At 44.8% G+C, this 27,558-nt stretch overlaps 2 protein-coding genes across 8 annotated transcripts in view; one reads left to right on the forward strand and one right to left on the reverse strand.

Moving 5' to 3' along the window:
* Window positions 1-27,558, forward strand: part of TOM1L2 (target of myb1 like 2 membrane trafficking protein) — a 118,952-nt gene that overhangs the window by 21,984 nt on the left and 69,410 nt on the right. The gene's annotated exons all lie outside the window — the stretch shown is intronic.
* Window positions 17,732-19,255, reverse strand: LOC121500526 (60S ribosomal protein L37-like). Its single transcript, XM_041772279.1, has one exon. The coding sequence runs from the start codon at window positions 19,076-19,078 to the stop codon at window positions 18,785-18,787; it is 294 nt and encodes a 97-aa protein (XP_041628213.1). The 5' UTR covers window positions 19,079-19,255; the 3' UTR covers window positions 17,732-18,784.

The raw sequence follows: 27,558 nt of genomic DNA on the forward strand, positions 1-27,558 counted from the left end.
TTTTTTTTCCCAGGTCTACTTTTAATAGAAAGTACCTGGGCGGAGGCAACCCGGATGGCTTAGCAGTTCAGCGCCACCTTCAGCCCAGGGCCTGATCCTGAAGACCAAGGGTTGCGTCCCACATCCGGCTGGAGCCTGCTTCTCCTTCTGCCTATGTCTCTGCTGCTCACTCTCTCTGTGTCTGTCATGAATAAATGTGTGGGAAATATCAGAAAGGGATACAGAACATAAAGACTCCTAACTCTGGGAAACGAACTAGGGGTGGTGGAAGGGGAGGAGGGCGGGGGGCGGGGGTGAATGGGTGATGGGCACTGAGGGGGGCACTTGACGGGATGAGCACTGGGTGTTATTCTGTATGTTGGCAAATTGAACACCAATAAAAAATAAATTTATTATAAAAAAATAAAATAAAATAAAATCTTTAAAAATAAATAAAAGTAGACCAATACGGTCAGCTCACATTTAGAGACCAAACAGGCTTCCTTCAGCTTCTGGGCCAGCTAAGGGTCAGCAGCTCATTGTTCAGCAAAAACCTGGGCTTGACTTTACAAAGTTAGCAAAAGATTATGCTTTAAGTGTATAAAAATTAAGATAGGAAGGAACAAAGTGCTAATAAAAATTGAATTAGGTAAAATATTATGGTAAGTAACAGTAGCCAGACATAAAAGGCTGCATGTTACGTGATTCCACTTACATGAAATGTCAAGGGTAGGCCAATTTATACAGAGAGAAAGCAGATTAGTGGTTGTGGGGGCCTGGGATGAGGGAGGGAGTGGGTACCAAGTGCTCATGGGTATAATATTTGTTTTGGGGTTGAGGGGAATATTCTGGAATTAGATGGTGGTAATGGTTGCACAACTCTGTGAATATACCAAAACCCATTGAATTGTACCACCTCAAAGGGTGAATTTTATGGTATGTGAATTATATCTCAATAAAGCTGCTATAAAAAAATTGAATTAGGGTTGTGGCAGGCTTCTGTGAATGGCTTCCCTTCTTCTCTCTGTTCCTCAAGTTTTCTTTTTTTTTTTTTTCCTCAAGTTTTCTGTAATTACTTATTTTACGTGGAGAAACCCAGGGTCCTGGATTTCACGAAGATTACTTGGGATCCAATTTTGTGTGGTGCTGAATGCTAGCGATGCAAAGAAAATCCCCATGAAATATTAAGGGGTCACTTTTGTGCCTAAAATATCAACCACCGATTTGGATTTACAGGCCTATAAATAGAGAGAAAGTGGGTATGTATGTGATGAAGCTTAATAATGAATTTGATGAGCTGTAATGCGGCTCTCTTAAGAGAGGGTCTGTCTTTTCATCAATAGCAGATCTGTGGGTCGTAGCAGTGTTAGCTTTTTATTGTCTCATGGAGTCCAACTGGTGTGGGGAATTGAAATCCGTGTTTGTTTCCTTGTGTGGGTCTTCTCTCAGAGAACTGCTAGTTCCCAGTTTGACATTGTTTTCAATCCAAGAGATTTCTGAGCCATATATATTTTTAATATATGTTAAATAATTCACCAAGGAATGTGTGTGTCTTTGTGTGTGTGTATGTATACATATTGAAACATTGGTAGCTGCCTCACTTCCAATGTGACAGTTTCTACCCAATTTTTAACCTTGTTGGTCCTAGAGGCAGTCTGCTTCTTGGTTAATGACATAAAATCATCTTTGAAAGGAAAGCTAAAGACTTTTGCATTCTCTTTTGCTGGTTTCTGCTTTAAATCCACCCTTTGGTATTTGCAAAGGTCAGATGAGCTATTTTGGTGTCCGCGGCCCTGATTAATGGGAAATCATACATTTCCATTGGCCCCCAAGGATGAAGGATTAGTGTGGCGGCAGCGGCGGCAGGCAGGCAGCATCTGCTGTAATGTCAGAAGCGTGGTGTTGGGAATTGCAGGAGCAGCAGGCCCATGAAAAATGTAGGAGGAGGGAAGCTCCTCTAGCGCTAGCCCCTGACGAGTTTTTCTCCGTTCGCAATCATGCAAACATCTCCAGGAGCATTTGTTCTTCTCCGTTAGGCCTTGTCGCTAAGAATTTAATATGGAGAGCACAAGTACCCTTTTCCTGAGAGGCTGTGGGCCCTGTGTGGAGGTCTCTGGTTACCCTGCCAGAAGGTTCCTCAGTTCCCTGAGAGTCGACATGTTTGTGTTCAGCTTTTTACCCCTCCTTGTAGGAGACGTCGGTTTTATTCCAAGTTAAATAAAAATCGTGGTGTCGGCTCCCAGCTTTTCGCAAGAAAAGCAGGTGCCTGGTGCACTGGGGGGAATTACTGAATACAGGAATGTCTGTCCCCACCCAGGAGCAGATGGTCTGCGTCAGTTCATCTTGTGACCTTTCTTGGCTTCTAAGACACCAAATCTCTGAGCCCACGGATCATAAATATTCTTTCCGTTTGCAGCCATGGAGGTAAGGGGAGTGTCAAGCTGTCGTTATCACTTTCCATTCATCTGGAACCTTTGGAAGGAAACCGTTACAGCATTTTTAGGCACTAAATAAACCTCCTGCAGCCATGGGCTTTACAGACACATGAAGGGCACCACAGCAAGGCTATCTCAGCCAAGGGCAGGCAGGGGCTCTCTGCTCAGTGTCCTGCTGTCTTCTCCTGTCTGGGCCCTGGGCAGCAACTTCCAGAAGCCACTTTGTGCCAGGCACTGTGATGGCTGGCATAACCTCTGCCTATCTGCCCAGGGGCCATGGTTTTTAAGACCCATCTAGTGATGATAGCCACCTTGTATTGATCACCTACTGTATTGATGCAATGATACAGCAATGAGAGTGGTGTCCTCTCCCTCCTGTGGAGCCCACATTCTCATCAAGAGGCAGGCTCACAAACCAGTACAGCCTGGGGGTGTCCTGATAACAGGGCTGTGCTGGGCAGCTTGAAGGGGTGACATCTGAGCTGGTCTCCTGCAGGAGCTTATAAAGAGGGGGTGGGGTATACTAGGAAGAGGGGACATTAAAGAAAAGGTACTGTTGGGAGGGCAGCTAGATCCCAGGCTCTGGTGTCTGCATAAGGACCTGGAGAGGGCGGAGGCAGCAATGAGGGCTGGTAAATGACAGTCACCCTGAGAATCAGGTTGAGAACAGACATTATCTGGAGTTAATGGGGGAGTTCAGAGAGGTTTTTCATGTGCAGGGGGAGCATGTGATCAGATTTTGGTTTGGGGAAGACCATGTTGGGGTAGTGGTGGATGGCGGGCTGTAGCTGTAGGAAGGGATTCTGTGGCTGTGGGATCAGCCCCCAAGAGAGCTGAGCGGGTGGCCTGAGCCACTCCCTGCTCCTTCCTCTCTTCCTTAATCCTCTGTTCTCCTTCAGATCATCCATATGCTCTCCAAGCCCTGGTCCTACTTCTTTTCCGAGGCCTCTTCTGGACTCACTAGGAAGTAGGGCTCCCCTGCTCTTGCCCCTGCACAGCAGCTTGGGCTGCCACTCTTTGACCTTCAGCGGGAACTACCTGCCTCTTGGAGCTCCCCAATTCAGATCTGCAGCACTGGGGCTCTTGAGCGATGCCTGTCCCTTTTAAAGTGATTATTACAGTGGGTTGGAAAGGACTCAGTTTGGGGACACACACAACATACTTCAGTTTGAGACCCACCTACCTCTGCCTTTCACATTCTCTAGGAGAGGAGGTGATTTTTTTTTCTTTGTACTTTTTGTTGTGGAAATTTTCAAGCATAAATGGGAATAGGGAAAACAGTATAATGAACTTCTATGTACCCATGACTCTGCTCCAACGGTTCTCAACATCTGGCCCATCTGATCTTGTTTAATCTAACTGGCCTCCCCCACGCCATTATTCTGAGATTCCAGACCTCATATAATTTTATCCATAAACAGTGAAGTATATGTCTCTAAGATAAAGGCTTTCTCTTGCACTGTCTGAGCTATCTCAGCCCCAGCCTTGTTGCTTGTACAGTAGAAATGATGATACCCTTATCCAGGGCTGTTGTAAGTAGGGCCTGTGAAAGGTCTTACTGGCTATATCTTGTTTACAACCTGCCGGGCACCAAGAACTGTGGATAAGAGCACAGCCTGGGGGAGCAGACAATCCCAGGGCCCTTCCTCAGCCCCAGCATTCACCTTCTGTGTCTTGGGGGTGCATTACTTAGTCTGAGCCTCAGTGTCTTTGCCTTTAAAAATAGGGGCAGGGGTGCCCAGGTGGCTCAGTTGGTTGAGCATCTGCCTTCAGCTCAGGTCATGACCCCAGGGTCCTGGGATGGAGCTCCACATCAGCTCTCTGCTCAGCAGGGAGCCTGCTTCTCCCTTTCCCTCTGCCTGCCACTCTGCCTACTTGTGCTCTCTCTCTCCATCAAATAAATAAATGGGGACAGTAGTAGCTACCTCATAGGGTAGTTTTAAGGTTGAAATGAGACTATGTATCAGCACATGATAAGTTTTAATACACAGTAGTTATTATATTAAACATCCTTTAAATACAGATATTATTTCTGATTCTCATAGCAATCCTGCAAAGTTTTAGTTACTCTTCCCCATTTTACCACAGAAATGACAGAGGCTTAAAACCAAGATGAATTAGGGGTGCTTGGGTAGCTCATTCAGTTAAGAATCTGACTCCGTTTTTGGCTCAGGTCATGATCTCATGGGTTGTGGGATGGAGCCCTGCGTCCTGCTCCATGCTCAGCCAGGAGTCTGCTTGAGATTCTCTGTCTGCCTCTCCCTTTGCCCCTCTTTTCCCATACACACTCTCTCTCAAATAAGTAAGGCTTTTGGAAAAAAACCAACTGGATGAAGTAACTTGCCTGAGGTCTTGGGGTAGATAAATTGCAGAGCCAGGAGTTTGAGTACAGGTCTCACAGCCCCCAAGACCTCCACCATCACTGTGGCTCTTTATTGAAACTTGCTATGGGTTGCCAAGATGGCTTAATCAGTTAAGCATCTTAATTCTTAATTCTTAATTCAGCACAGGTCATGATATCAGTTGTAAGATTGAGCCCCACTTGGAACCTGCTTAAGATTATCTCTCTCGGGCAGCCTGGGTGGCTCAGCAGTTTAGCGCCGCCTTCGGCCCAGGGTGTGATCCCAGGGACCCGGGATGAGTCCCACATTGGGCTCTCTGCATGGAGCCTGCTTCTCCCTCTGCCTACGTCTCTGCCAGTCATGAATAAATAAAAAAATCTTAAAAAAAAACAAAAAGATTATCTTTCTCCGGGCAGCCCAGGTGGCTCAACAGTTTAGCACTGCCTTCAGCCCAGGGGGTGATCCTGGAGACCCAGGATCGAGTCCTAGGTCAGTCTCCCTGCATGGAGCCTGCTTCTCCCTCTGCCTGTGTCTCTGCCTCTCTCTCTCTCTCTCTCTCTCTGTGTGTGTGTGTGTGTGTGTGTGTCTTTCATGAATAAATAAATAAAATCTTTAAAAAATAATTATCTCTCTCCATCTCCTTCTGCACGCCCCACCCCCCCACCTGCAGTCACTTGCTCCCTCTTTAAAAAAAAAAAAAAGAAAAGAAACTTCCTCTGCAGCCCCGTGAAAAAGAACATGCTGAGCTTGGGTCAGGCAGACCAAGGTCATGTGGTACTTACCTTGGTCTGTTTTAAGCCAGTCCTCGTTTTATAGAGGCTGATGATGCATGTTGCATATTTTCCTTACACTCCTTTGTCCTCATCTCCTGCCTTCTTCCTGCTTCTCATTTTAGGAGCTTGTTAGTGCTCATCAGCACCTGCACTGGAAAGAAATAATGGGAGCAGCAGGGTGGGGAAGAAAATTCACATAAAAACGTTCACATCAGCGCTTTTGTGCTAAATTTGAGTGAAAAGGGGCTGAAACTCTAAGGCAAAATGCAGTTCACAGGTTATCTGTGGATTTTTGTTTTCCTATCAGCCAAGACAGGAGTGGACAGGACTTATTTATCCATTTCAACTGTAAAATTGCTCAGAATGGAAAATGAAGTTAATGTGGCAGAGGAAGAAGTCAAACCTAACTCACTGCCTGGCTGGTCGCATTGTTCCGTATTGCCTCTGGGGCAGACAGATTCCAGACCCACAGGCAAGGAACAGAGGGATGCCCTCCGAGGTGACCCACTGGCTCAAAATCCCTACTCTGAAAGATCTGGTCTGGTTCTGACTTATGGGAGTCAGCATAATCATCCCAGTAGTCAACATTTTGTCTGGCTTCACATATGTGTTTCATTTTTACGCTGCCATGAGGTTCTCCTTTATCCAACTTCATAAACACGGAAGCCAAGCAGATAAGTGAGTTGTCTGTAGCCATCAGGGATGAGCGAGGAACTTGAATGGCATGTTTAGACCTATACCATCACAGAGACCTCTAGAACTTGCTTGTCAGCAGTGCCCCCTCAAGCATACCAACAGCAGAATCGCCCAGGTCTGAACAGGAACTCTGGGGGCCTGTGGCTCTCCCCCAGGGTGCTTAGCATGCTGTGGTGGGAGTTGTGGCACAAACATACAAGGCTTTGCTACTGAGATGACCTATGTCCGTCCACCTGTTTACTGGAGAAATGGTCTTCTGTGGGGTAGGGTGGGAGTGTGTTTTGGGGTATCCTGTCTGAATAGCCGTATTTAATGGTGCAGTTAACCCCACCAGAAAATAATCACTAGAACAATTTTAGGGGCAGGTTAAGAATCCTAGTGGCTAGATCTTACAGGTATGATTTGCAAGCTCCGAGGAGAAGCCTCCCTCCTTTTTGGGTAGGATTGCAAAACCTATCACCTCATTGCTGGAATGACAGCCTGGCTTTCTTGGGATTCAGCCAAGAAAACAATTTATGAGACTGACCCACACACTTAACTAGCTAAAGCTTTGGGCTATAATCCAGAATCCTTATTATGGAAAGCAGAGTTAAAATTGTTCCCTCTGAAACCCTGTGGCTATTTATTTGAATTAGTGAGGTCACCCCAATGACAGCTGTGGAGACTAGTCTTTAATTAGAAGAAGAATTTACCCCGAACTTTATCAGAATGGCATTTCTGGGGATCTTGAGTGTTTTTCTTCCTTACTTTTTTCAGCCTCACTTTATTTCTAGTCTTTGTTCAAAGAGCTCATTTTTTCCCTTGACACTTTCATTCTCCACATTCTCTGGGAGTCACGGGGCTCTTTCTTGTCAATGGCATGCTCATAGGAGGCCAGCCAGAAGCCCTGCTTCTGAAATCTAGACTCTACCTCTTCTTGGCAGCATGACCTTCTGGACAAAGTACCTTACTTTTCTGAGCTTCAATTTCCTCAGCTATATAATGGGTAATACTATTTATTGCGTAGCATTAGATAAAGCTACCATTTATTGAGTATTATTTGCTGTGGGCCAGGCACTATTCTTAGGGCTTGATATGTATAATAAACTCATCTCATCTTAGTAACGACCAGATGAAGCAGAATTCTTTTTTTTTTTTTTTAAGATTTTATTTATTTATTCATGAGAGACACAGAGAAAGAGAGGCAGAGACACAGGCAGAGGAAGAAGCAGGCTCCATGCAGGGAGCCTGACGTGGGACTTGACCCTGGGTCCCCAGGATCACACCCTGGGGTGAAGGTGGCACTAAACCACTGAGCTACCCGGGCTGCCCTGAAGCAGAATTCTTAATGTCCCTATTTTATAGAGGAGGAAGACAAGGTACAGAGATTACACAGCTGATGAAAATTGCTTGCTACAGAGCCCATGATGTAATAGGCCCTAAATAAATATTTACTGAGTCTGAATGTCTCAGACTTACCTAAATGTCCATGAAATTTATGATCTATGCCCTGTAACTTTAACTTTTCTCTGAGAATATTTATAATTTTTTTTTTTAAGATTTTATTTATTTATTCATGATAGTCACAGAGAGAGAGAGAGAGAGGCAGAGACAGGCAGAGGGAGAAACAGGCTCCATGCACCGGGAGCCCGACGTGGGATTCGATCCTGAGTCTCCAGGATGGCGCCCCGGGCCAAAGGCAGGCGCCAAACCGCTGTGCCACCCAGGGATCCCTCTCTGAGAATATTTAATGTATCAATCTTACCATCAAATCTGGGTTTACTGTTTATTTATTTTTCAATATTTTAATTTTAAGTTATCTCTGCACACAGTGTGGGTCCCAAACTCAGAACCCCGAGATCGAGAGTCGTGTACTCCTCCAACTGAGCCAGCCAGGTGCCCCTGAATTTATAAAAAGTAAATATGTTTTATAGAAAATTTCAAACACATACAAAAATACAATAATATAATGAACCTCCACTTACCTTTTCTATATATAACTTCAACAATTCTCAACTCATAGTCCATGATATTATGTCAGTATGCCTATCTACTTCCCCTCCTGGTCCATAATTTTTGGAGTAAATCTCTCAATCAGATTCGTTCAGTCATATATTTCAGTGTGTATCTTGAAAAGGAAATGAACTCTTTTTAAAAACAACCATAATACCATTACTGTACAAAAAAATCAATATTCCTGAAGATTGCATATTCAGTTAGTATTCAAATTTCCAGTTGTCTCATAATGTCTTTTTTAAAAAAAGATTCACTTATTTATTTTAAAGAGTGAAAGAAAGTGAGTTCATGAGTGGGAGAGGGGCAGAGGGAGAGACTCCCTGCTGAGCATGGAGCCCCAGGGACTCCGGGCTCCACCTCAGGACCAGATCCAAGCTGAAACCAAGAGTCGGACTGTCTTTTTTTTTTTTTTTTTAAGTTTGTTTGAATAGGATCTAATAAGGTCCAACATCGCAGTTAGTTGGTATGTGTTTTATCTCTCTTTTGATCTATTTGCTCCTCCTCTATATTTATTTCGTTGCAATTTATTTGTGGAAGAAACCAAGTCATTTGTCCTATGGAGTTTTCCATAGCTTGGATTTGTGGATTGTATCTCCATGGAATTGTTGAACATGTTCACATGTTTCTGTTTTCCATATTTCATGTAAACTGGAAGTTGAATCTACAGTCTGATTCAGGTTTAATTTTTTGACAAGACTACTTCGGAAGTGCTGCATATCCATCCCCCCCCCTCCCCCCTCCTGGAATCAGGTTGTCTCTTTGCAATGTTCGCAGCTACTGTTGATCACTGCCTAGATCCATTGATTCTTTAGGGATTATACAATGGTTTCCAAACTGGATTTTAATTACCTAGAGGGCCTGTTTCTCATGATGCCTCTCCCAGGGCTGGGCATAAAACAGACTTCAAAAAGAATTAGTACTAATTAATGAATTCTTGCCCCTCTTCAGCATTCTTGCTCACTGGTTGGTCATTAAGAAATAGCCTTCCCTGGGGTGCCTGGCTGGCTCAGTTGCAAGAAGATGGGACTTCTAATCTCAGGGTTGTGAGTTTGAGCCCCACATTGGGTGTAGAGATTACTTAAATAAATACATCTTTTTTTTTTAAGATTTTATTTTTTTATTCATGAGAGGCAGAGCAAGAGAAGCAGAGACATAGGGAGAGCGAGAAGCAGGCTCCCTGCGGAGACCCCAATGCAGGACTCGATACAGGACCCCGGGATTATGATCTGAGCCAAAGGCAGATGTCCAACCACTGAACCACCTGGACGCCTCTGAAAATAAATACATCTTTAAAAAAATGAAAGAAAGAAGTAACCCTCCCTGGGAGAAGAAAATTAAGTTGTCTCACTGACTCAGAGGCCCCACCATGGACTCTGTGCTCTCTCTGATTTTCCTTCAACCTTCAGTTGTTCAGAGGGCACTTGGTGTGTGGCATGATGGGAGGGGCACCAAGGGGGTGTTAGGAAGCTGGCGGGGGGCGGGGGGGGGGGCTCCTCTGAGATCTGCCTGAAGTGCAGTGTGGTGATCTGAGGCTGTGAGCTGTTAGCCTTTCTCAGGGGCCTCCGCCCAGCTGCCAGCATTTACCTGGTATCTGTCTCAACACCAACAGGAAGGCAGTGTTAAGGACAGAACAGTACCCCCAGAGAGGGCTGGTCTTACTTCACACACCTAGGGAAGGGTTTAACTCAGATGGAAGATACTTCTTTTTTTTAAACGTTTAAGTAATCTCTATACCCAACGTGGGGTCCTAACTCATGAGTCCAAGATCAGCTCCAGTGCTCTAATGATTGAGCCAGCCAGGTGCCCCCAAACAGAAGATACTTCTATGTTTTGGGTGAAAACAAATCATTTAGAAGTTGTCTGCATATCAGGGTTCTTCATTTTATCCTTTTCCTCCCATTCGTAAGTAACTGCATTATAACTTACTGGGGCAGTGCTTGGGTTTAGAAGTTGCACAGAGATGGATTCTGGTCCAGATCCTGCTGCTTGCTATGTCTGGACAAATCCCTTTGCTTCTCTGAGCCTCACCTCCCAGGTGAGAATAACAAGTCTCCATGTTAGTGGTATGGCAAGGGGTAACTAAAGTAAGGAGATATGACACCTAGAATATTATAAGAAATCAAGAAGATTAGTTGATGGTGTTTCAGTTATCTGTCTTCTAGAATGAGTCCCTGTGCATTCATGTATATGTGGGTAGAAGTGGAATCTGGAGAGATTTGCAACCTCCTGGCTGCTTTGAGTCTCAGGCCAGTCCGCCCTCCACTCCCTAGTGAAGGAAAGAGTGGCTCCTTGACTTCCCTGATGTCTCTCCTGGCAGGCATCTATCGTGCGGAACATCTAGTCAGGGGCATGGTTGTTGTCAACGTTATGTTGTGAGTGAAGAAGGCAGCTTTGAGCCTTCATTAGAATCAAAGGCACCCAGGGTCTCAGAGGTGGAAGGAGCCCTGTGGGTTATCAAGGGCAACATGTCTGGCAAAGCAGTCATCCCTTCTAGAACATCCTGCCAAGTAGCTACCATCCTAGACTTGTATATTTTCAGTGATGGCAAGCTGATTGCCTCACACTCAGCTCATACCACTGTTGGCCTCTTCTCCAATTCAACAGCAAGGCCTTTCTTCATTTTATCTGGAATCTGCCTCACTTTTATTTTTATCTGCCAATCCTGGGTGCTCTTTCCATGATACCATGCTGCTATGGAAGGGGGTGACTTGGGTGAGGGAGTAATACGGAGATGGTCTCTGCTCTTGGTGGCACTGTGTTCTTGAGAGAGCCCCCTGAAAGCATACATACCCAGCCTGTGGCCCTGCCTTTGTGTGGATAAGGGTGGAGACCTTATCAGGAATGGAGTGTCATTCTTTAATAAGCAGTGCCAGATGTAGGTGAATTGGTGAGACATGAAGGGGACTGGTGTGGGAACTGCCTTAAACTTAAGAGCTATGATTTGGAGCCTGGTGTGGAGTGTTAACCTTTACACATGCCCCCTCCACCCAGCAGCTCTCTCAAATGTCCTTTGTTATGCTGAGTGAGTGGTGCTCACTCCTGCATTATTTAGTGCCATTCATCCTTGCACTCTCCCATTCCTACAGCCTGCAGGAAAAGACACTGCAGCATGTGGGCTGCGTGTCAATGCCGGGCAGTTTGTCCGCCTCAGAAAGCTGCCAGTGAGCTGAGAGCCCATGACACCAGCCAGTGATGCAGAGCCTGTGTGCTTTGGGCTCCTCCATCACTGGGATAGGCCCTCCCACGATGGTGACACAAAAATCAGGAAAGAATCTTTGTTTCATTTGGTTGGTGTGTACCAGACCCCACTGGCTAATGATCGTTGGCCCTCACCATCCAGATCCCTGATTCCACATGTGATGGGACCAGATGCCATGCATTGACCAGGGGTGGATGTTGACATCCAGGCTGCCATTTCCTTGTTGGTTGACTCTTTTCAAAATTCTGGTATTCCTTGGAAGGGATTATATAGCAGAATGTTTGTTCTAAAAGTAGAACAATAAATTAGGCATCTCTGTGGGAGGAGGAGGTCCTGTTGAACAGCCTGCTTTGAATGACCGGATAACTCTGGGAATGTGTTCTACCAGAGTAGGGACAATCTGCCAGGCATTGCTCTCCTTTATCTTTGGGGTGCAAGGACCTATGGCCTCAGCCCTCCTTCGGCTTCCCTAATATTTGTCAAAACATGCTGTGGGTCAGGAGACTCTGAGTGAAGTCATGGGAGGTCATCACTGCAGCAGACGAGAGGCGTATTCACTCTAGCTGATCCTGCATGGTTTAAGGCTGCTTTTCAAGCAAGTTGGGGGAATTGGAGAGGTTGAATTTAGGCTCTTACATCTTTACCCCACTAAAAAAATTATTTTAAAAAAATAAATTTTTTTAAAGTATTTATTTATTCATGAGCAACACAGAAAGAGGCAGAGACCGAGGCAGAGGGAGAAGCAGGCTCCCTGTGGGGGAACCTGAGACCATGACCTGAGCTGAAGGCAGATGCTCAACCACTGAGCCACCCAGGCATTCCTCCTCCCCGGAAAATTTAAAAGCATGAAGAAATATAGAGAGACAGAAAAATATTCATTATCCTACTACCCAGAAGTCACTACTTATATGCATTTTGGCATATTTCCTTCTTGTATTGTTAATGCATTTCTCTTTGCAGAACTTATACTGTAAATACAATTTTGTGCCCTGTTTTTTTTTCCTTCACTTAACATATAACCAGCATTTTTAATTAAAACACAGCTTATAAGTATCATTTTACAGTGACTACATAATGTTCCATCTTATGGATATATTATAATTTACTATTCCCTTAATGTTGAACATTTAGATTGTTTCTGGGGTTTTTTGTCCTTGCTGTTATAATTAACTCAGCAATAAAAATGGTAGGGCTTAAATCTTTGCGTTTTAGGTTATTATTTTTAAAATAATTTTATGGACGAGGGTTTTTTTTTGTTGTTGTATTTATTTTTAAATTTTTATTTATTTTTTTGTCTGAGTAAGTAAGCTCTGTGCCCAGTGTGGGGCTCGAACTCACAACCCTGAGATCAAGAGTCACATGCTCAACTAACTGAGCCAGCCTGCCACCCCTAGATTATTTACTTGTAATAAATTCCTTTAAAGAGAATTAGCATGTCAAAGGGTGTGCTCATTTTTAAGATTCTTACTCCAAGAAATTTGTACTGCTTTTTATTTGATCCGTGTTTATTGGGACCCAGCCTAACCTGGTCTGAGTTGGGATGGAAGGACAGGTATGTGGAGTGGGGGTGGGGAAGGCTACCTCAAGATGTTTTTTTTTTTAGGCCATGTTCTCAAGGTGTTGAACATTAACTGAGGGGAAGCAAATGGGGAGGATGTGGAGACACTGACCTAGAAATCCAGGCAGAGGGAACAGAATGTGCAAATGCCCCAGAGCTGCTAATGAGCATAGGCCTGGAGGAGCTGAGGCCAGAGGACAGGGAGGGTGCCCTGTGATGGGCTGGCGAGGAAGGCAGGGCAGGAATCAGCAAGGCCTGGTGACAGACTGCAAACTTTACCCGAACAGCAGCAGGAAACCATAAAGCGGCTGGGCTTTAAGCAGGCTGGTGACATGACAGGGTTTGTACTCTAGAAAGGTCACTCTGGTTGCTATGTAGAGGCAGAAAGGGATTCCGGGAGACCAGTTAGGCCTGCTGCATGAGAGGGACTTCTCAGAATTTGCTAAAGTGGCAGGGAAAGGACATTTCGTCTAAATTTCCCTTTCTTTAATTCCTACCAAGGTTGGATACTTCTATGTTGATTTGCTGGCTGCTCTTCATCACTTTTGACCTAAGGCACTTGGAGTTTTAGGGCACCATCATTGCATACTTTGAGATGGTATGGTCAGACACAGGATTCAGTTTTGCATGGGAGCCCTTGCAGATCCAGCAAGGGAAGGCCATGCCCTATGTCCCTGGGACCAGGATTGTGGCTTCCAAGGCTCTCTCCAGTGCTCCCAAAGCAGGCACCGTGACAGGGGCATTGGAAGGCACAGTGCAGGAAGCCTGGGTCTATTGACTAGAAAGAGGTCACTGTTCTGCCATCAGATGTGGAGGAAGAGACCCAGAATGCAGCAAACTCAATTTAAATCAGGGCGTCCTCTGTCACTGGGGTAGCTTTGTTTCAGAAGAACCCAGCCATGGCTGTTTATTGCCAGCAGGCCATAAGCATTCGTTTGAGTGGAAAAGATGAGTAGAGAATAGAGCCTTAGGTGTGAAGTTTACCTCCCCAGATCCGACTCACAGTTCTGCTGCCTCCCCAAAGTGAACAGCATCCAACTTGCAGATCTTGCCTATTAATATATTTATTAGCTTGCTCGTTTGATAGCCACAGGCTTCCTGAGGAAATTGCAGGCAGGGGTTTGCGAAGAACATACCCTGATTGGAAAAACTTTTCTTACTAGCTGGATGCTTGCCATGCTGTGGGGTCTTGAGCCTTTTGGTTCCTCCCAGAGGGTGGCCAGCTTTGTATGCAGCGTGCGTGGCACCTCAAGTTCCACCCTAATTGCTATGTGCAGGATAGCTGAGTGCAGCACGGCAGCTGAGTAATGACCCTGCATTTCTCTTTGCAGTTTCTCGATTAGGAAGTCACAGGCACCTTGATCCCGTATTTCATTCTGGAGTATTTTCCCCTGTTAAATCAGAACAGTTGTGGATTGTTAAAACGCTACCATTAAAGCCAGCGGCCCTGTCATGATGTCCTACACACATGGTCATGCCCTTGCTTTGGCTAAAGTCCTTATTTGCCATTTAATTTTACACAAAGACCGGAGAGGACAGATATGGCATAGAGTTAGATGAGCTGACCCACCAAAGGCCTTCCAGAAGTTATTTTATGATTCTTGGTGACTGTATGGGTTGACACATTTTTTTTAAATCATAAATCTGGGGATGCCTGGGTGGCTCAGTGATTGAGCGTCTGCCTTCAGCTCAAGGTGTGATCTGAGAGCTCTGGGTTCGAGTCTCACATTGGGCTCCCTACGAGGAGCCTGCTTCTCCCTCTGCCTGTGTCTCTGCCTCTCTCTTTCTCTGTGTCTCTCATGAATAAATAAATAAAATCTTTTTAAAAAAATAAATAAAATAAAAATCATAAATCTGGGGGCACCTGTGTGGCTCAGTTTGGTGTCTGCTCAGGTCATGATCCCACGTTGGGCTACCTGATCAGCAGGGAAGTCTACCTCTACCTCTTCCTCTCCATCTGCCTCTCCCCTCGCTCATGCTCTCTCTCAAATAAATAAATAAATAAAGTCTTTTAAAAAGTCATAAATCTGGTTATGAAAAAATAAATGTCTGTAGAAATTTTTGGAAAGTTACTATCCCACCCCCACAAAGTGCCAAACGGAATAAAAACGTAATTACTCTCACCAATAAGGTGTTCCCTGCTCTTACCAATTAGAACTAGCTTTCCAGGCTTTTCTTCTTTTGCATAGCTGTATACTTTTTTTTTTTTTTTAAGATTTATTTATTTACTTGAGAGTTGAGCAAGGGAGAGTGCATGAGTGGCAGAGGGAGAGGGAAAGAATCTTAAGCCAACTCTGTGCTAAGCACGGAGCTCAATGTGGTGCTCAATCCTATATCATGACCTGGGCCAAAATCAAGAATCTGACACTTAACCCACTGAGCCACCCAGACGCCCCTGGATTTGATTTTTACGACAAGCACCACACCCTAGTGCTGTATGCTGAGCAAAGCCAAACTTGAGATGTGGCTGTAACAAATGAGATTAGGTTTCTCTGGGTGACTTTTTGGGGGAGGAAAAAGGATGAGTGGTTGTTTGTTTGACACTGGGACAATGGGAAACGGGGTCAAAGGGACGTGGACCTATGTATTATAAATCATAGTAGACACCACTCATTTCCTATCTAACACCCATGCCTAACTTCTTTACTGACAGAAGCTTGATTTTGTTTGGGGTGGCAGTGTGCCTAGCTAAAACATTCTCTTAGCCAGTCTCCCTGACAGCTAAGAATGGCCAGAGTTCTGGCCTATGAGGTAGAGGCAGAAGCTCCTAGGGAGAGTGCTCCTTCAAAGATAAAATGGCAAAGCCCTTGGCCCTTGTGTCTTCTGCCTCTGTCTCACATTTATAAGCGTGGAAGCCCCAGGCCAGGGATGCAGAGCAAGAAAACAAAAAGATCCCAGGTCTTTCGTGTAATCCTCGAGTGGCTGCTCCAGCTCTGTACTGCCTGCTTCTAGATTTCTTCTTGTTCCATGAGAAAAATAACCCCCCATCTGTTTAAGCGACTGTTAGTTTTTTTAATTGCTTGCAGCTGAATGCAATCATAACTGATAAGGTAATGTTTTAATATTTTACAAGGGGGAAATGTATTTACATATTGTGTAATTAAAAATGAAAAATAATTTAAATCCCCACAGATTTCTGGGCCCCACATCAGACGCACCGAAACAGAATCTTTGGGGATGGGACTCACGTATCTGTATTTTTAGCAAACTCTCCAAGTGATTCTGATGTACAATACAATGTGAGAATCATTTCTGCATTCATTAATACTGTTATCCCCATTTTATATGTGAGAGCACTGAAGCCCAAAAAGGTTAAACAACTTATCCTAATTTTTTTTTTTTTTTTTAAGATTTATTTATTTGAGAGCAAGAATGAGCGGGGGGGCTGAGGGAGGGAGAGAGAATCTTGACATTCTGATCACAGAGCCTGATGCAAGGCTGGTTCCCAAGACCCTAAGATCATGACCTGAGCTGAAACCAAGAGTCTGCTTTGATTGTGTCACCCAGGTGCCCCATCCCACTATATTTTTTAAAGATTTTATTTATTTGAGAGAGAGCGTGAGAGAGACAGAGCACAAGCAGGGTGTAGAGGGAGAGGGAAGGGGGAGAAGCTCCTCACTCTCAGCAGGGACCCTGATCCCAGGACCTGGGATGATGACCTGAGCCAAAGGCAGATGCTTAACTGAGCCACCCAGACGCCCCCATCCCAATATTTTTTTAAAAGATATTATTTATTTATTCATGAGAGATAGAGAGAAGCAGAGACACAGGCAGAGGGAGAAGCAGGCTCCTTGAAGGAAGCCTGATGTGGGCCTCAATCCTGGGACCCCGGGATCACACTCTGAGCTGAACGCAGATACTCAACTGCTGAGCCATCCAGGTGTCCCAGTGATCCCAATATTTTTAAGTAAACTTTACATACAGGTCTGTCTGGTTCCGAAGTGTGCCCCCTGCCCTTCCACCCTTGCCCGCTCCAGGGAGGCCTGGTTTTGCCCCCACAGCAGAGCCACACTGCTTCTGAAAGGAACTTCCAAAATAGAAAATTCAGAGTCGGGATCCCTGGGTGGCGCAGGGGTTTAGCGCCTGCCTTTGGCCCGAGGCGCGATCCTGGAGACCCGGGATCGAATCCCACGTCGGGCTCCCGGTGCATGGAGCCTGCTTCTCCCTCTGCCTGTGTCTCTGCCTCTCTCTCTCTCTCTCTCTCTCTGTGACTATCATAAATAAATACAAAAAAAAAAAGAAAAAGAAAGAAAAATCAGAGTCGTTTTTGACACAGTTCTATACTGTTTGCTGTCAAGAGACAGCATTACTGCAGTGTATATAACCCCAGGATGTCTGGTTTCTGGCATGTTTGTTAAGAAGTGGACCCACATGTTCTTGGTCTTATCTTCTGCTTTGGAAACAAAATTCTTAGAATTCGCTTTTTCCATAGACTTTCTAGGGTTAAGTCACTTAGGAATTACTAGAACATCTCACCCATGAAAGGTAATTATGGTTGTTTTATGAGTGTGGAAGACATATAGCTTATAAGTGCTAGAGTAGTCTCCTGTGAGTTATTAGAACTCACAGTATTCATGTTATACCAAATTAGCCATCAAGGGCTGATAGATTTTATCTCTAGTTCATCAAAGCATTGGTCAGCGCTATACATTCATAACAATTAAATACACAGCAGCTTTCCTCAAATAGGATCTTTGGATAAGGCGGCCACTTCAGGTTGTAATAATGGGATTTGCATTTGGAAACCTGTATGATAAGAATGACTTTCTGATGGAGAAGAGGGTTTTCGCTGTGGGCATTAGGAGGTCAGAGTGCTTGAGACCCTCACGGGTCTGGCAGCATTGCGTGGATAAGGTGTGTCCTAGGAGTTAGGAGCTTTGTGTTTGTTTGGACCTGAGTCTGGCGCCAGTCCACTGCGTATCAGGATCTCTGATGTAATTCTAAACAGACTTCCAAAAAAACAGTTATTGAGGTCCTTTTATGTGGAAGACATTTGGGGAGATGCTTCTCTATGTTGCCTTCAAGGATCTCCTCTCCTAATGCTGGAAAGAAGACAGAAACCCGAGTCTCTACAAAAGCAGCCATGGCCACCCCTCCTCATCCTGAGGGCTGCTGTGTGCCAGGTCCTATGCAGGCCTTTATAGGTGTTCATTTAGTTCATACAAAGCTTTGTCAGCTGTAGGTGTCAGTATTTCTGTTCTATAGACTTGGAAACTGAGGCTCAGAGAGGGCTAGTTACTTGCGCACGGTCACAGCCAATAAATAGCGTCAGATTTGAGTTCAGATCAACCTGACTCCACAAAGACCCTGCCCTCCAAGCCCACACCTTTGTGTCTCCTCCTATGGTGCTCCACCCTGCTGTGGTAGCAGGGTGGGGAAAGTGTGATAGGAGACGTAGTTGATGGAGAGAATGGGGGAAATCTTTGCACAAGAGGCAGGATCTAAAGAGTTTAGGGTAAGAGCGCTTGGCTGGCTCAATCAATAGAGCATGCGACTCTTGATCTCATGGTTCTGAGTCCAAGCCCCATATTGGGCACGGAGCCTATTTAGAAAAAAACAAACACAAGAGTTTAGGGTGAGTAAAAGTAAGAAGAATGTTGGATGTGTTCTGGGAATGAGAAGCCTATTGGATTTAAATGGATAGTTCCTTGTGGGGATGGGAGGAGATGAAGCTGGGAAAGTCACAGATTATGAAGGGTACTCAGCACCAGACTTAAGTTATCGGAAGAACATTTTGTATTTTATTTTATTTTTTATTTTATTTTTTTTAAAACCAGAACGTTTATTTTGACTAATCGTTGAAATCCTTAAGATGAACTGGATGCTGCAACAGCTGTCCTCTTGGACTTAGGTGTTGTTCCTTCGCGGAATCCATGCCTGAATCTGCGGTATACAATTTTTAGGTGCCTCATTCTACCGGTCCCAGTGTTATTCCGTCTTTTAGCCTTGACACTCCAGTTATACTTTCTCTTCCACTTGGCAGGGTAGCCACACTTGCCGCAGGTGGACTTCTGAAGGTGGTAGGCCTTAGAGCCACAGCGGTGGCACAACGTGTACGTCTTATTGCGACGCTTTCCGAACGATGACATCCCCTTTGTCATCTTGTTTCCGCGGCAGACCCCCACATTTTGTATTTTATGTAAAACTGTTGTTGAAGACAATTGGTATTCTGCTCTTCATTATTCCTTCATATAAGGATGACTGCAATAATTTCATCTCAGAACTTAGTATCAGCAAAAACAGTTACCATCTTCCCTAGTGGAATGTCTGCTAGTCTGCCTTTAATTAGAGCAAAGACTGTGGAACTATTTGACTTTCCCTTTTTGCCTAGGCTACCAGGAAGCCGAGCCCTGATTTACTGTCTAATTGCCTCATTTCTCCAGTGCTTGGTAAAAAATTCATTTTTTTATTCCAAGTGATTTCTAATCTTTTATTTTTTTGCCCTGGGTATAAATTATTATTAAAAATTACCTTAAATTCCTTTTGGAAGTAGGCAGGATATATTCTTTAAATATATTTTAATACTGGGATCCCTGGGTGGCTCAGTGGTTCAGCACCTGCCTTTGGCCCCAGGGCGTGATCCTGGAGACCTGGGATCCAGTTGTACGTTGGGCTCCCTGCATGGAGCCTGCTTCTCCCTCTGCCTGTGTCTCTGCCTCTCTCCCTATGTCTATCATGAATAAATAAATAAAATCTTAAAAAAAAATAAATATAAATATATATATATTTTAATACTAAGTAAGAAGAAAGCAAATTGACTCATTGCATTGTCATAAGAGCTGGAACAGGACACTGAGCGATGAAAACTTTTGTGGCATATTGATGAGCTGCTGCTGGGAAGGATTAAGGTTAGGGACAGCGGATATAATTAGTCCCTGGGAACCCTAGGAGCCCAGAGGGGCCTCAGAGTGTCAAGAGGGGCCTGCCAGGTATATGTCTGCTATGGCAGCTCTCCCCAGCCCTCCTGGCCCTTGCCAAGTTTGAAGTCATATGCCTGGACCACCTTTTCTTGCATGTTCACAGCAGTCTCATGACTACTGGCCTGGTCATTCCCCAGACCACCTGGGCCAATTTTTTTGGCTGGAATTAGGAGAATGAATTAGAGTTGTGTGTTGGCAATTCTCTGTACCCCACTTTCTGGAGCATTTAAGAAACCCTCAGTAAAATGACACTGAACAATGAGTAAGAGTATCAGCACCCCAGTCCAATAAAAAGAGGCTGTCTCATGGTCCACAGGCCTTGAGGATGTCAGGCTGTGCAGTCTCATTTCTGAAGATCCAGCGTGGAGGGTCTTAGCTATATGTCACCTTACTCTGTGTGCCCAGGCATGGGCTCTGGGTATCTCTCCTGGTGTTCTTCATGAAGCCACAGGGCCCTCCCAGACAGCTGCTCACTCCATCCAGCTTTCTAAAGGCCCCTCACACATCATAGCCACCTTGCTGTTGTGGAAATTCATGTGGTAGTTAGCTTTCTAAAGCATTCTTATTAACAGCAGCTGCTAAAGCTCCTGAGACACTCTAAGCATCCGACCTGGTCCAGCCCGTTGTGCAGAATTGTGTATGTGTGTGCACTTTTTCTGGAAAGGTCTTACCGGATTCTCAGAGGGAATATATTCTTCCTCTAACTTTTTATCCAAAAAGAGTCAAGAACCACTGCTATGAAAAATGACCTTCTATGGATTTCTTCTCAATGTTTTTGAATATCCACATCAAACTATTTCCTCCAGAGCCTTCTGCTCAAAGCAGCTCTGAGCAGAAGGGATGGAGAAATACTCCGACTGGGTGGGAGCCAGCCCTGGAAGGTCGTGGGGCTGGCCGGGCAACCGCCTGCGGAGCCCTTTCAACTCAAGTGCCATCTCCAGCCCGGGTGGGCAGTTCTCATCCTCCCAGCCTGGGGCTGCTGAGTGGGCCGCGGCTTTTATGTTTCCCGGCTGTGCTCTTGCTCTTGCCCTTTGCTGCTGTGCCAGCTACCGAGAGCAGCCACGTAGTAGTCCCCTTTCAAATGGCCGAGGAAAGGCCTGTTCTCCCAAGCTGTACTTGGGGAGTCTCTCCGGACTTGGTATTAGGAACCACACCAATGAGACTCCTGGCGGCCTTGCAAAACAAAATGAGGCTTTTCTCTGTAGTCCAGCGAGGCTCCAGACCGGAAGTCACTTGATTTTGTTTTGCCTCCCCTCTCTCCACAAGCCCACAATTGCAGAAGCACTTTGTGAATCAGAAATGGAAGCTTTGTTCTCTGGTAGTCATTGAGGAATGCCTTTCCTGAAGGGGTTGTTGGGGGTATGAATAGCTCTGTAGAAAAACAAAACAAAGCCTAAGACACAGAGGGCAGTGATAGATATTCTATCGTGATGGACAAGCACTTATTGACTACCTACTGTGTGCTGTTAGAATTCCAGGTCTATTGGGGAAGGCAGGTCCAGAAGGAGTCACTACATGGTGATAGGGGCTGGAGGAGAGTCAGCAAGCGAGGACCGCAGGTCCCAGAAGAGCACAATTAATTCAGCTGGTGTGCGTGCATGCGTGTGTGTGTGTGTATGTCGGGGCCTGGGAGAGAGGAGGCAGGGAAACTGGAAGTTAAAGAAAGGAGGGAGCCTCCTGTGTTCTCTTTGGACCCTTTCCATTATGCGAGCACGCATTTTACCTTGTGGTGATTAGTATGCACATAATACGTTATGCTGCCTTGTTTTTCACTTAGCATTCCTATACCGATTTCCACTTAGCGACTAGGCCAAAGTATTTATCATCTTAAAAAGCCATGTAGCATTTTTGCCTTATTGATATACCCTCGTTGCTCAGCCATCCTCTCATTTGTTGGGAGTAACAGAGTTTTTCCGCAATTAGGCAACTTTGCAGAATCAGCTCTCCTTCCCCCTTACTTATTTCCTTAGGGGGGTATTGCTGGGTCAAAATTATGAATGGTTTTATGCCTTTCCTACTGAATATTTTTTCTTTCTATTATAGAAGAGTTCCACCATGTACAAAAAGAGACCGTTAGGATGATTTGCATGTATTTATCAGCAAATTTCAACAATTACCAACCCACGGATGTTTCAGGTCATCCATACCGGCCTCCCCCCATCCCATCTCCTTTCCTGGATTATCTTGCGGTGAACCCCGGACATCATATAATTTCACCTATAAATGCCTACATGTGTATTCCTAAAGGATAAGGCATCTTTTAAAAGTATCACCACAGTTTCATTATCACATCTAGAAAAATTAACCAAAATTCTTAATATCGTAAAATATCTAGTCATCAACTGAAAATTTAGGATTCCCACCGTTATTTGGCCATTCTCAAGAAGCCAAATAGTGGTTTGCACCAGTGTGCACTCTAGGAAGGTTTCACTTGCCCTGACATTCCGAGGTTGGAATTTCTTCAGGGAAAAGGGTGCTGTGCTTGCAGGTCCTGGCCTCAGAGAGGGAGGGAGATAGTGAGGCCTCTTTCCAGGGCCTCTGGGACTTGTGTGGTGTGATTTGTGCTGCATGGGGTGGTGGGTACTATGCACCCATTGCTCAGGCTTTCTTGAGTAAATGTGACTGCCACTATGTCCCTATACCAGCTTGCCTTGGTGTGATGTGTGGGGAAAGTCAGGTTCATTTCTCCCTTTGGACCCCCCTCTATTGAAGAATGAAGTGCCATCATGCTGTGTCTTCAGTGCTGAGGAAGCCAGATAGATACTATGTTTCTTTTTCTATAATAAAAATTCCAAGATGCTAGGAAAATGCTCATTCCCTGCTGGATTCCCCACATGATCATCTTATTTGCATGTTTCCCTTGGCAAGCTTTGTTTGGTATTATTCAAGGTGACCCAGTTAGAACCACTGTTTAAAGTCACGTCATTAATAAGTTATACAACCTGTGTGTGATAAGTCTCTTAGCTCTGAATATTGTACAAGTAGGAATACATGCTGTGTCTGGTCTCTTCTTCATATTTAAATATGGTTACATTTAAATGTAATCTCCCTGTTTGTTCTCACTGTTGATATTCCTGATTTTTGTATGTTGATGGATAGGAGCAATTTCCCAGATGATTCAGAACCCTGTTGTATTTGTCTTTGGAATGCTAATCACATGTATATACTATGTCTGCATCCCCCACCCCCCCAATGCCCCATGCCAGCCCAGATTGGCTGTTGGTTTGCTCCTTCTTGACTAGCTGGGGCCCCTACCAGGTGGTGAAAAAGCAAATCATGAGTAACCCACTGGAGGGTGAGGGGAGTTCATATTAATAGGGAGGCCTGGTCAGGATGAAAATGTCTTTTGGAAGATCCTGGGGTAAGAGGGCTTTTATTCACAGGGAAAATAGTCTTTAGAGTCAATAAAAAAGGCTTACTTCTGTTCAGGACAGCCTTATGCCTGGTGCCTGGCTCTTTCTGATGGAAGAATTCAAATAGCTGGATTTTAGTTTTGGTTACGAGTTTGCCATTTTATTTCTTAGTCTGTTGCAATACGATATCCTTATTATCTGTGTATAAAACAGTAACAAAAAAATAAAAATAAAAAAAATAAAACAGTAACAACAGAAAAAATTTTTAAAGATTTGCCTCTATGCCAAATGCCTCAACTGAACACTGATTATTTTCATTTTTTTTCTGTTTCTCTTCCAGGCATTATCTGTGTGCATCCTTTAAAAAAAAAAAACAATTTTGTGTCTTGGTTTCTTTATGCCTCACAATATGTTTCTATATTAATAATGGCTGTGTAATATTCATTTGAGTTGATAAACATACCATAATTTACTTAGCCATCATTTTGCCATATCATATTTGAGAAGTTTTGTGAACTTTAAATAATATTATATTGAACGTGCTCCTGTGTGTAGCTTTTCCCTCTTTTTCAGCAGCTTTTGTGAGATATAATTTGCATACCGTGCAATTCACCCATTTAAAGTGTACAAATCAATGGTGTTTAGTGTATTTGCAGAGTTGTGCAGCCATCACTACTACCAATTTTAGAACATTTTCATCATCCCATGCCCATTAGTGATCACGTCTCATCTCCCTCGACCTTAAGCAACTGCTGATCTACTTCCTGTCTGTATAGATTTGCCTCTTTTGGACATTTTGTATAGATGGAATCATACAACCGGTGCTCTTTTTTCCCGTTAAAAATATTGTGATAAAATATATATAGCATAAAATTTACTATTTTAACCATTTTCAAGTGTATACTTCAGAGATGCTAAGTACATTCATATCATTGTACAGATGCTTCCACCATCCATGTCCTGAACTTTCTCATCTTGGCAAACTGAAACCCTGTCCCCATTCAACACTAACTCCCCATTCCACTCCCTGCTGGCGACCACCCCTGTTTTCTGTCTCTATGAATTTGACAACTCTAGATATCTTGCATAAGTGAAGTCATACAGTATTTGTCCTCCTGTGTTTGGCTTCTTTCACTTGGCATAGTGGTTTCAAAGTTCATCTGTGTTGGAGAACATATCAGAATTTCATTCTTTGGTATTGCCAAATACTATTCCATCGTATGGATGTACCATACCACATTGAGTGATATCCACCGTTTGGGTGGTTCCAACTATTTGGCTGCTAGAATAACCCTGCTATGAATGTTCATGTGCAAGTTTTTGTGTTAATTATAATTTTCATGTCTCTTGGGTATGTATATCTATGAGGGGAATTGCTGGGCTGTGTAGCTGTTTTCTTTGAAATGTTTCTTTAAGCAGCAGGGTCCTAAAGAGATTATTAGGTCAAAGGTAAGAACCTTTACAGCATATCCTTTGATATCTGTGGCCCAAGTTGTTTCTACAAAGAGGTCTTAGATGTATGCTACCTTCAATATTGTGATGTTCTGGTTTCACATCAGCCTTCCCAGCAGTGGGTATTATTCTTTTAAAAATGTGTTAATTTTTTAGTAAGAATTTAACTTTACTGTTTTACCATGGTTATTTTTTTTAGTAGTTGCTCTTCCTCCTAAGATGAGGCCTCCGGATGGGAAAATCAGCTAATAGTTGAGCCTTACTCTGATGGGTTGCTTTTGACTGCTCCCCACAAATGCCTTTGAATACTACAAATGCTATGATGGTGGCCAGGAGAGTGTTTCTCTTTACCTAGTTCTGAAGGACAGCTCTTTGCAGGAGTTAGTCAAAGCACTCAGGCTTTACTGAGCACAGCAGGTGTGAGCCTGGGGGAACTTTGGGGAGTCTTTCTCCCGGCTTGGAATTTTGTAATCGCTCTTTGAGGCAGCTTTTTAGCTTGGCTCAGGGTGATGCCTGTGGTCTCTGGCTGGTCTCCTAGGCTGATTGGTGCCTTGCCAACAGAATGGAACCCTTTCATGCTCCCTCTGGGAGGGACTTAGGGTGGTCTCCTCACTGTCTGCCTGAAGGCTGCTGTAAAAGCCTGGGAGACAGTGACACTCCCTCTTTCTGCCCTCCCCAAGGTCTAGTCCACTTAAGGCACGTGTTAAAAACTAAACTGTAGTTTATATTTTCACACGCTCACTGTGTGCCAGGTCCCCTATCTCATGTTTTACATCATTTGTTCCTTTAATCTTTGTGACCATCCTGTTGAGGAGGAACAGCTGTTTGGCCCATTTCATGGATGACTAAGGTATAGTTCACAGAGTTTAAGGAACTTGCCCCCAATCAAATAAGCCAGGACTGACCCCTAGAACATCAAATTCATGACCATGCCCTTGACCAGAGGCTGTCCTGTTCTCCCTTCTCCAACGGAGCAGGTCTGGTGCCTTGGCCCTGCTTCCTGCCTGTAGTCTCTCCGCTCCAGTACAGCCCCCACGCTGTTATCAGAGTGATCTGTGTCAAACGCAAATATTCTTGTCTCTTCTGTTGAAAAGCCCTGTCCATTGCCTCCTGCAGAAAGCCCAGGCTCCTTACAGAAAATGAAAGGGCTCTCCCAGCTGGTCTCCTCTCCCTGCTTCCCTTCACCACATCCCAGCCTTTTCCATCATGGCCTTGGCAGGCCGACCCATCTCTGCACTGCCCACTGGTGCTGCAAGGATCCCTTCTCCTCCTCCAAAACTCTGCTTTCATTTTGCTGGGTCTTTTCCCTAGCCTTCACAGAGCCTTCCTCCCCCTTCTCTAGCATGATTAGCTATTCCTCCATCATCTTGCCCATCAGTCTTTCTCCTCGCCCCGCCTCCCCTCCATTAAAACACTCATCACATCATATTGTGTACTGGCTGCTTGTTTTCAGGTCTCCTGCCTGGTGAGCTCCTTAAAGGCAGGGGCTCCATCTTGCTTATTTTTCTGTCCCACTGTACCACAGCCTCTGGCACAGAGAGGCCTCTCAATTATTTGACTTAAACTGGGGAAGCCTTTGGATGGCCTTGCACGTTCCCACTCCCCAAGGACTGGCATGCAATCTCTCCTGAGTATGTACATCTCTGTAATCAGGAGTAGCTAGAGCAAGGGCCCGGGCCTGGGCAGCACATGGTGAAATTTGCACATATGCCTCTGCTCGTACAGTGCACATGGGCAAGATGAACAGCCCCCTTAGAGGCAGTCTGGGGAAGAAGAGATTGGCAACATATCAGCTCTGCTTTAAGGCAGCTCTAACCTGAGCAGCAGCTCCCTGGGGCCCTTTTATCTGCCCAGTGGACTGGCCCACCTGCCTGGCTGGTAGAGAGCAGCCAGCTGGGCTGGCCAGGCCGGACCCACTGCCACACTCTCCTCCTGGCCTGGGCCTGGCCCCTGCAGAAACCTCTCATCCCCCAGCTGCCCAGTGCCATCCCAGCCCTAAATCCATGTCTTCCCCCCAGCTCCTCTCTTGCACACTCATTTACTCCACACGGAAAATATTCCAGTAAGTACAAAGAAGAGAATACATCACACTAGTGGCTCTGCTTCTAGAGAACACACCCCAAATGCATTTTAAATCTGTGGATCACTCTCAAGGGAATTCCAGTTAAAAAAGAACTTGGATCAGGAGCCCCGGGCCTGTGTGGCTAACAAGCTTCTATTTTCTCTGTTGCTTGGCTGGCCTGAAGGACTCCTTTGTTTGGGGAGTGGGAGGATGTGGTGTCCTAATTAGGCCAGGGTGTGGAATTGTGGCTCATACAGAGCTGCCCTTTGGAATTGAGCTTTCCAGACAGGAGAGTAAGTGCGTGATTTGGTGAATCTGTTGGTCTTTAAAGAAAACAGAAGACTAAAAAGAGGGTCAACTAAAGGCAGTGTGGTATTCTAAGCTGGATCGTGGATAAGAAGGGGCGTGAGTGGAGAAACTGGAGAAATCCGAGTCAAGGCTGGAGTTTAGTTCACAGTTCTGCACCAATGGTAATTTTTTTAGTTTTGACAAATGAACAGTGGTTATGTAAGATGTGAACGTGAGCAGAAACCTAGAGAAGGGCACCCTTTGTATGATCTTTGCAACTTTTCAGTACATCTAAAATTATGCCGGTATTGAAAGTTTATTAATAAGAGAAGAAGGGCAGCCCCAGTGACTCAGCGATTTGGCACTGCCTTCAGCCCAGGATGTGATCCTGGAGACCAGGGATCGAGTCCCATGTCAGGCTCCCTGCATGGAGCCTGCTTCTCCCTCTGCCTGTGTTTCTGCCTCTCTCTCTCTCTCTCTCTCTCTCTCTCTCTCTCTCATGAATA

This window comes from Vulpes lagopus, chromosome 10 (genome assembly GCF_018345385.1).
Source record: "Vulpes lagopus strain Blue_001 chromosome 10, ASM1834538v1, whole genome shotgun sequence".
Lineage (NCBI taxonomy): Eukaryota > Metazoa > Chordata > Mammalia > Carnivora > Canidae > Vulpes > Vulpes lagopus.

Coding starts and splice junctions, on each gene's coding strand:
- LOC121500526 (XM_041772279.1), bottom strand. CDS start 19,078: ATGACAAAGGGGATGTCATCGTTCGGAAAGCGTCGCAATAAGACGTAC.